Genomic DNA, 10,595 nt, shown 5'->3' with positions numbered 1-10,595 from the left:
GAAGCTACATATGTTTAAAATCTTTTTAATAAGTATACAGAAATGATAAATTCCGAACGGTCGGGTTTTAGGCACGACCCAAAGGTTTTTCATGGCAACTTTAGTTCACGTGAGGTTGTCAAATATGACAATTTGCTGACAAAAAACAAACTAGGAAAAAGTTGTCATGTCTTAACAACTAAACTTGCCACCTCGCATCAAGTAAAGTTGCCATGAGAAAAAAAAATGGGATGACATGCTTAAAATCCAAACGTTTGGGAATTATCGGGTTCCAAAATATACATATGTTTTTCGAAATTATGAAAATATTTGAATCCCAAACAATTTTTTATTAAATTGTGAACAAATTTATGAAAGTTAGCAATTTTTAAGACATGAACAGTTTAAGGAAACATGCACAATTCTTTTCAAAAAATGTGAACATTTTCTAAAATTGTGAATGGTTTTTGAATTCAGAACACTGTTTTTGTATTGTATTTTTTTACAGAAAACAAAATTTGAAAAGCATGAAGATTTTATGAAAATGTGAACATTTCTCAAAATCGCAAACAAATTTCAAATTCTGAATAGGTTTTTGAATTGTGAACAAGTTTTAAATTTATTTTTTTAATCGTGAACAAATTTTGAAAAAACTGGTTCTGAGCAATGTTTTTTAGTTGTGATTTTTTTCAAAATGTAAATAAAACAATTTTTGAAACACATGAAAAAATTGACGCCCTTCGCCTCCATGAGCTATGCCGTTCGAGCTACACCGCTAGAAATTCATACACACACAGATAATCATGAACGACCACACGTGACGCCCAACCTATAGCCGAATAACCCCGCCGGCGCCACAAACAAACGTCGTTCGTGGTGTTCTAGAGGAAAACAACCGCCACACCACCATCGCAAACAAAGTGGTCAGCATGGGATTTTAAGGGAGTGCCCAACTCGACCGGCAACAAGCCTGATCTGCCTCCGAGATCATCCCAAATATGATACCAACTCTCACACCCCTTGCCATCAAGAGATCGTGACATCAGCCAACACACATAGCTGCACAAAATTTGAATTAAATCAAGAACAGAGAGTAGAATAAAAATGCAAGAGGTAGGAGGAACAAGTTTTTTCCCTTCATTTCTTTTCTGCATTGTTCTTTTGTACGTACGACCTAGTCATATGCCAAAATCGGCTTACAGTTGGACCCCAATTGAACACCCTTAAAGTGTTTTAGGTTTCGCAGCGCCCATGTTCCTCCTTGCATAGTATGCCAAGGGTTTTCCCCTCATCTTGCATTAGGATTTCGATGCACGCCATGAGGCCGCTAACTGCTTTCTTCCCGAGGAAGCCTTGCATAGTACAACATGTTTTTTTGTCAGTTTATCCTTGCCCCTTTCAGATTGTTCTTGTCTTCATGTCATTACTGTAATCGCCTACTTTGCCGAGTTTCAAGGGAACTCAGCAGCGCATTTGCCGAGTTCCACCCTCGACGAATAGACTCGGTTGATTGGGTCGACAATCATTAATATTGTCGACTTCTTTTTATCGGGAGCTCGGCAAAATGTCATGTAACTACTGCCAAGTATGTAAAAGGTAGAATTCGTCAAACTGAGGGTGACAGACGGGATGTACCGTTAATGATGATGCCACGTGACACGCATGCTTGCAAAGTTCTTTTTGTCGCCAAGTTTGTTTTAGGCACTGGGAAATGATGATGTTTGCCGAGTTGTTCAATACTACCGAGTTTTATTATTGGTGTACACAACATATGTCTTCCACTACCGATCACCCGATAAAAGAAACTCGACAAACCTTGAGAACTTGGCAAACACAATTCCAGTAGTGTGTCTAGAGTGTTGGATATTTCGAACTACTCCCTCCGCCCAAAAATACTTGTCGCTCAAACAGAACGACACTGAAGTAGCAGTATTTTAGATTAAAAAGGAGTCAAATACACCACCGATGCTTAAACTTTGCGAGGAAAATTACTTTAGTACCAAAACTAGCGGCATACATTAAACTGGTGCCATAACTTGGCTCATCGTGCAAATAAGATGTAAAACTCGTTTGTATACGCATGTGGCACTGCCGAGGCATGACAGTGTGACGTGGGGGGCTCATTTTCGGTATCAGGCGATGTAGACCAGGTGTGTGGCGTGTTTTTTGCAAAAACACCCCTGACTTTTATTTTTCATGCAAAAAGTAAACCTGACAGTTGCGGGACCTGCCTGTCAGCGAAAACGCACAAGTTTTGTTAGAATGAAAAATTACATGCTCGAGGAATCAAACCACGACCAAAAGCAAACTGATGCGCACAGCTAGCCAACCACCACGATAACGCTTGATGTCCTATAAGCATACTCAGTCCTTATATTAAGAACATAAATTAAGAGTTTTAATTCCAGCAAAAAAGATGCGGTCATGAGGGTTAAAACACGGGGCCCGAGGCACACAAGCTGACGGGCCTGCCACCCCAACAAAGGCATTTTAGTATCTACATCGGATTGTTGCCTTTTATGTCTAGCCCATGGGCGAAAATGGACTGCCGTTAGTGCGGCCCATTTTCAACATGTGTTTTGTTTTTCTTTTATTTTGGAAAATTGTAAAAAATACGAGAATCCTAATTATAAATAATATACATATAATTGTACATACATCTTCATTTGAAAATCTGTAGATGACACATTAGGTTCATATTTTTCCCATACATATATTTGTTTTTATTTAATTTATTTTTCAAAACACACAAACTTTATCAAAACACATAAAAACTTTTAAAGCAAAATTTTAAAAAATATAGCATGAAATTTTTATATACTAATGAATATTTTATTAAAAAACTTGTAAAATTTTGAACTTACAAATACTCCATCCGTCCCAAAATTCTTGTCTTACATTTGTCTAGATACGGATGTATCAACTCCCTCCGTTCCAAAATTCTTGTCTTGCATTTTTTTAGATACGGATGTATCAACTCACATTTTAGTATTAGATACATCCGTATCTAGACAAATGTAAGACAAGAATTTTGGGATGGAGGGAGTATATATATAATTACTTTAGTATTTCTATCTAATATGCAAACACTTTCTAAATTTATACAAACATTTGTATAAGGGGTAATCAAATTTTATGGATTTTTGTGTAATTTATTTTACTTATATGTATATTATTTTTTAATTAGTATTTCAATTATTTTCACAAATTTCTGAAAATGAAAAAACACAATGTGTTTTAGCCCATGAGTGTGGTGTATCAGTGAGAAAATGGATAAAAATCGCAACAAAGATTAAATGAATGTGGATGCAGTGGCCAGCTCGTCTTATTTTTTGCCCAAGTCGTGGGCTCAAACCCCACGACAGATTTTTTGCAATTATTAAATTCTTAATTTATGTTGTTTATGAAAAAAGAAATAAGAAATGTGTATCCACCTAGGTCATCAAATGGTGTCGATGTAGGGTAACTAGCCGAGTGAGCGGGATGACTCGGAGTCGCCAGCTTGAATCTTCGAGGGTGCAATTTTTCATTCTAATGTGAAATTTGTGATGTTTCCCTGACAGGTTGGTTCTGCGCCTGTCATGGTCTTTCCCACGCGGGGAAAAAATCGACGGAGTTTTTGCAAAAACAACACGCCACAGCCCTAGTCTACACCAGGAGGTCACTGACAATGGGCCCCACGCCACGCTGTCACGTCTCGTCAGCTCCGCATGCGTATTCGAACGAGTTTTGCACTGTATTTGCGCATCCAAGCCTAGTTGTGACACCAGTTCAATGTATGCGCAAATTTTGTCACTAAAGTGATTTTCTTTTTACCAAGTTTAAGCACCGGTGGTGTAATTGACCCATTCAAAAGTTACGTAGTCATACATATATGTGTTGGTGTCGTCAGGGGCGGAGCCAGAAAATTTTGCCATTGGGTTCACTCATTGACTTGGTGTCATAATTTGATACAAGTTAACTACGTGTAAAATCTCATATCCAACATCTTACAACAAGAGTATAGCACTAAAAGATAACATCACGAATAAGGGCACGAAGTACCGCATTTAATGCACTTTGCCTACGGCCCATGGGTGGCCTTGAATTATCACATCATTATCCGGATCCTCGAGGAAACCCTTGACCCTGTGTGATAGGACGATGACGGTGCCTTGGTGTCGTATTCATCTTGGAGGGCTTCATTTTTGGAGTTGGGCATTGCCGAGTGCAGTGGAAGGCGACAGTGTTGGCGTTGAGGCCTATGTGGCAATGACGGCGGGAGGAGCGATGTCGGAGATGTGGCAAATGGTTGAGGTAGTCAGCTCTTCTTCGGCATGTCAGTAGGATTGCCTCGGCTTGTTTGTTTATGTGAAGTCGAATCTGCGGTGGTGGGGTCCTGATGGCATACCATGATGGACAACAACTGGTCCGCTTAGTGATCTTCCTCGGCACTAGCCTTGCCTAGTTCTCTTTCGTTGTTCTTCTTTAGAGTCGGAGATTGCGATGTCCTGTCGCAGGTCACTGAGTTCTAGAGTGATTTTTCGTATGACTCCACATGGCCTTTACAATGTGGGTTGGATCGACAGGTGTCTTTGGTGAAGACCAAGTTGTTTTTCAAGGTTTACCAATGGCAATGTCGTCTTCTAGGGGAGTAGTTATGACGATGATGCCTGTGTGTTGTGTTGACAAGGCCTTATTTGAAGAAGTGTGTGTGGGATATTTGTGTGTGCCGCTCAACGGTTTGTGACGGCTTTCATCTGGGTTTTTTCTCTAATTAATTGAATAACTCTCATGTACTTAATTAATGGTTAAGGCAAAAAAAATGCCTCCTTTTCAAAAAAATTAAAACCGGATCTATACCATACGTGACAAGGAAAACGTTCAGTTGAACCCAATGCCAATACGCTGGCTGTCGTTCACAAAGTCCAAGTCGTAGTCATGTTGGACGCCGAGTCGGCTAGTCCTAGTCGATGTAATCTGTTCTATCTATAAATTAAATATAAAGGAAAGGAAAACTTTGAACTTTTGAAGCCCACGTAGGCGTGAAGGAAGAAAAGGAAATCGCGTGTACGTGAGTTGCGGCCGTCCGGCGAAATCGGTTGTTAGTTGAGCTTTCCCTGCGTATAGTCGATCTAGCAGCCAAGCTTTGATCCAGCTTTGCGAGCGTACGTACCTCGCTGGAAGACGGGGCGGCAGGCTGTCTCGTCAACGTCGAGGCTGCACCAACACATAGGCTCTCTCCGTCCATTCTCCAGAGTAGAGTAATTCCCTTCAGTTGGTCTCTATCTGCTTTTCCTCTTATTCTTTTCTAGGAACACTTTTCCAAGCTTGGACGCATCGTACTAAACGTTTGCTTCTTCTTCTTCCTCCTCTTTTCTTTTTCCCAGCGAGAAATCAGTATGCTCGGCGTCGGCTCGACCGTCTTGGACGACCTGCCCGAGTGGCTCGTCGTCGATGAGATCCTTGTCCGCTTGCCTGTCAAAGATGTACTCCGCTGCCGCGCCGTCCGCAAGTCATGGCACAGCGGCACTTCCACCGACGCGTTCATCCTTGGCCACCACCGCCGCCAGCACTCGCTCCCCATCATCAAACCCCTAAAGGACATCTGCCGTGTCGTCGGAGCCTCCAATGATCTAAAGATGCAACCCGTCCTCCAATACGCATCCGCTACCATTGTACACCACGCCATCTGTGATGGCCTCCTTATCTTATCGCGGCAATCCCATTACTACATCTGCAACCCGGCCACCCACAAGTGGGCGTCCATGCCACATCCTCCTCAACGACAACCAAACACCATGGCCGTCAGCCTAGTCGGCTTCTATCGGCACCACCCATCTGGAGAACACCGAGTGCTATGGGTGTCATACCCAATAAACGCCGCCGCCAAGGGCGATGTAGCAGTTGAGTTGCTTGAGTACTTCGTCCTCACAGTGGGATCGGACCAGCCAAGATGCATCCAATGGCCAGCAGTTTCAGAACAAAGGTTTGTTCCTGCTATCTGGTCCTACCAATGCCCACCAATCCTCCATCGTGGTAACCTGCATTGGCTAATGGATTTCAACATAACGGTATTTGACACCATAGCTGAGACATTCCGACAAATGAGCCGCCCAGCACAACTGGGCGATTATGTGTCATTGTTGGATACGGGCAACACCCTTGCTTTGTGTCGCACTGATCATAACTGTGTCACTTTAGATGTTTGGGTGTTGCGGGACTATGATGCCGAGATGTGGATCTTTCAATACCAGATTAACTTGTTAGTGATGGAGGTATCACCACCGCTTAATTTGAAGGGGATAGAGATTCCTAAAATGGCTATGATCAACGAGCGTGAGCTATTGATTGAGCAGTGTCCTTGCCGTCTTTTGCATTGCGACATTGATGGTGTGCTTTTAGGCAATGTAGAAAGCAAAGAGCACGGGAACTTCTTGACACTTACTAGGCATTGCCTCCAAGAGAGCATGATTTCGCTCCCATTGTTTGAGACACAAAAGGAAGCTATGAACAAGGAGCCTCCATTCGCCTTTGTGCTATAAGATGCCATGCTCCATCTTAATGCTTTGGACTACTTGATTGCTGTGCGCTTGAAGAGTATCTTTTTTTTGTCCAGTCATGTCATGTCTACGTTTTGGTACTTCTAGAAGGACTGAACAGTTTGGATGACGGAATCATTTGGTGCTTGTAAATTTTCATGCTACCTTAAGCATCATGTTGATGGTGTAAACAATGGAGTATCTATGCCATAGAACTGTTTTCCCCATGATTACTTTCAGTTTGCATGTTAAAAAAGCACAAAAGGCATGGTGACAATTTGTGCCCACAGGGATATTTTTTGGCAGGAGTAAGTCACAAGATGTGCAATCTTAATCACCTTGTTGTAGTCTGCTGGAGGGCTGGTGATATTGTAGTTAGCTAGGCTGCTGTTAGCTAGTGTTATTTTAGTGTATGGTTGTGGTCTTTTGCTTTTATTGTTAGTGACTTTTTTACCGATATATCTGTTGGCGCCTGAGCAGGGCTCCGCTGTCAGGCTGTTACGGTCATACTAGCCATGCATGTCCTGTGCCATATTATCACAGGTATTATGTTGTTAATTATTGTTTCATATCAGGGGATGTAGCTCAGATGGTAGAGCGCTTGCTTAGCACGCGAGAGGTATGGGGATTGATACCCCACTTCTCCAATTCTTTTTTGCAGATCTGAATATACTGTGAAAAAACACTCCTCTTACCAATCAGTCGAGTTCTCTCATTTGTTATTATTAGTAAGCGTGCACGTGCAGCGCACGTATCCTAATCTTGTACTACAATAAAAACATAAACTCCGTCTTATGATTTTACCTGGACATTTAAATACGTGTCACGGACAATGATTTCAATGTCTTAATTTATTTTAGATCAAGTCATTGGTCCTGTTTGACCGGTGAAAGACTTTCATTGTTGAAATGTTGTGATCCCAAAATTCCGAAAATAAAATGAAAAAAATCGCGCATGTAACACACAACCAAAACACATGTCTTCACATAGAAATAAATGATCACATAAATATATTGTAATTGTTACTTACTACAAAATACTTAAAAATAACAACTAAGCAACATTATCTAGTACTCATTATTTGATGATGATCCTCTCTGGAAGGTCCATCTTTTGATACGATCTATAATGGTTTGTTCTAAGACTGGGATATTGTTTAGAACTTCATTCTCTTCATACTTCAAAATATGAACCAAAAATCGCTTCTCAGTTCAAAACCATCCTGCATATGCATTATATAACATTGTTATTGAAAAAACATGAGTAACGTGTGTAGAAATGAGCATGGTGGCAATACATACCTTGGGTACCAGAAAATGTAGCGTCCCATCGTGCCATGAGTGCATTAAATTGAAAACCAAATAACCAGACAAGGGACTGCATGTATGAAATGTTACATGCGAATTGAATGAATCAATTAAGATTGTGATGTATTGACAAGATTCTTACCCGTATGAGTTTGTGGGAACATCAGGAACTTTGCATCCCCATATCAAAATGTCATCCTTGAAGGCAGGGTTTGCAGCTTGGATTGCAAGGTTTAGATCATTGACCATAGTTTCAAATATATGCTTTCTGAAAGTAGGTATTGAAAGCAGGTCCAAAATAGAAACAACCTTTTTATGTTGGTCCAAGACGAACAATAAAAATAACCCAAGAATATCACAAGGCAATAAAATCTACAATGATGCATGCATTTAGAAATACATCAATCATTATCATTCATTAAAACTAAATAAACAATAATTTTGAATTCAAATCTTACCATATCACATTATGACACAACACGAAATAATTAGTATCATGATACGATGCAAGATATACCTGTTCGGGAGTGTCGGACAAACTATCTCCCGTGAAGTACTCCATGTAATCTAACAGCCAGAGACCACAAGATGACCTGGATGATAGGAATATTGATATGATTAATAACAAAGATATTAATAAAAAAATATTAGTATTATAAAATGATGATGATGATGATTGAACCACATAGTCATACTGGAGATGTGGTGCTTCTTGCAGTGAGTTGAGCACTTGAGTTTTGTTATTCTGCTTAGAGTTTTAGTTCATCAGCAGAGACTGAATTTTGTGTTTTCACATAGATAGAATTCTGAACATTTTGTGTTTTTTCTTTTTTATATTCTTATCTAAACTTGTTTCAGCACCTGTTGCGCATGAAAACCCAAACCAGTCCAAGATTTTTCTGCTAATTCAGCCCACACGGCGCTGCGGTATGCGGATGTCGATGCAGAGTAGAGAGACGCCGCCCTAGAAGTCGCCTTCCTGTCCACCTCTTCAGAAGTGTCCCTGCCACTACAACACGGATAAGGTTACGAGGCATAATAAAATGCCTCTGTATGAGTTGAAAACGCCTTCAATTCTCTTTCGAGGCATTTACCAAAAACGCTAGAGTTGATCACGAAGGGAAAGAGCAACGAAGGCATTTACAATAACGCCTCCAAAGGTGTTTCATCCACGGCGTTTTTAAGAAACGCCTCGGAAGCTCCCTGGCAATTTCAGATAGCGCCGCTAAGTGTAAAAAACTCATCAGCCGTTTTCCATGTACACCCCTCCCGCCATGGGCCCCGCCCACTACCAGGCTGGCTAGCTGCTTATTATTCTAAAGCTGGGCCTCTAACACCTAGATCCTAATCTGATCTGCACTGGTAGGGATCGGACTGGACGATTAATTGAAAACTATGCTATATATCCTCTCAGCTGGATGTCTAAGTAGTTGTGGAACTGTGCACACATTTCTCCCTTTTAAACACGTCCGACTCTTGTTGGCTAAGCGGTATGGGACTAAATTAATCGGTTGTGTAGAAAGCTCAGCCGGGAACGAAAAATCTTAATTAATTGGCAATAACATGATTCGAACCAGGACCGATCGCTGCTAGCCTCACATTCACGACCAGTAGAACTAATGCGAAGTTGTGATTTACTACGGAATCAATATCATAAATACTATCGAAGATTTCGTTGTCATCAACCTCCAGCCGCTGCTGTCGCTAACGTCCCCAGTCCCCACCAGGAACTTTCACGCCACCTTAGACAAGTGAACAATTCTTCAGTTCCCTGGAGCCTTGCAGTAGTCAGATTCTTTCGAACCAAATTCCACAGAATCTGCAGACTAGCATTGTCCCCCGATCAAAAATCATTATGCAGCTCATCTCCGATATGCCAATGATCTCATCGGCGGCGGATTGAACGACGACGGCCAAGCAGCACAGCCCAGAGAGAGACTCATGCAAGCTTGAACACTGACGGTCGCGCTGCAGCAGTACAGCAACCCGCATCAACCGCAGTATGTGACCAGTTTGCCGCTGCCGGCCCTGCCACGCTGCATCAATCAAAGGCATTTTGCTAATACGCCTCCAAATCTGCAACAATCCAAGGCGTTTTCCAAAAGTGCCTCCAAAGCTACATCAACCAAGGCACTTTTCCGTAACGCCTTCAAAGCTGCATCAATCTGAGGCATTTTTCTAAAACGCCACCTCTAGGCACAATTTTGAGGCATTTACAAAGTGCCCTTATAAAAATGCCTTCAATTAACAACCGTGGTGTAGTGTGCCTCGGGCACAATAGCATTAGAAGCCAGTTCCTTTTGTTGAGATATGGGTTCAGAAAAACCCAGCATGCAGTTCTTGTGTTTCTGCAAGCTAGGCTTGGTTTCATCTTTCTGACAGTATATGAACCTATTTGCTTAGGCATCACGGTTCTAAAATTCTGAAATTGTTTGACCATGATACATGCCATTAGTCTGTAAAAATGCGTTGACAATGGCCACTACTTGAACATTGCTAGCTGCATCTCTGTTAGATGGTGTCGGTACAGATGTGGTGGTTCTTGCACTGAGTTGGGAACTTGAGTTTTGTTGTTCTGTTTCAGTCTATCAAAACAATGTAGAGAATGTGCTGTGGAACAGAACCTGAATTTTGTCCACGCGTTACCCGAAACAATTACCGTAGGCTAAAAAACATAAATCATTATCTTCTCTGTGAAGCTGAACTAGGCAGACTGAACTGGTTTGGGTTTTCAAGTTCTGAAGTATTCCACTAGCTACCGGCATATATATGGTATTAAATTGAAGAA

General features: G+C 41.4%; 1 protein-coding gene across 1 annotated transcript; it reads left to right on the top strand.

The window, feature by feature from the left end:
• The first annotated feature begins 5,003 nt into the window (after positions 1–5,003).
• LOC123082920 (F-box/LRR-repeat protein At2g43260) lies at positions 5,004–7,090 on the top strand. Its single transcript, XM_044505118.1, has 2 exons — positions 5,004–5,222; positions 5,349–7,090. Exon 2 carries the CDS (start codon positions 5,361–5,363, stop codon positions 6,501–6,503), a length of 1,143 nt encoding a protein of 380 aa, XP_044361053.1. The 5' UTR covers positions 5,004–5,222; positions 5,349–5,360; the 3' UTR covers positions 6,504–7,090.
• Positions 7,091–10,595: the final 3,505 nt, after the last annotated feature.

This window comes from Triticum aestivum, chromosome 4A (assembly GCF_018294505.1).
Source record: "Triticum aestivum cultivar Chinese Spring chromosome 4A, IWGSC CS RefSeq v2.1, whole genome shotgun sequence".
Taxonomy (NCBI): domain Eukaryota; kingdom Viridiplantae; phylum Streptophyta; class Magnoliopsida; order Poales; family Poaceae; genus Triticum; species Triticum aestivum.
This window is presented reverse-complemented; position numbering and strand designations above follow the sequence as displayed.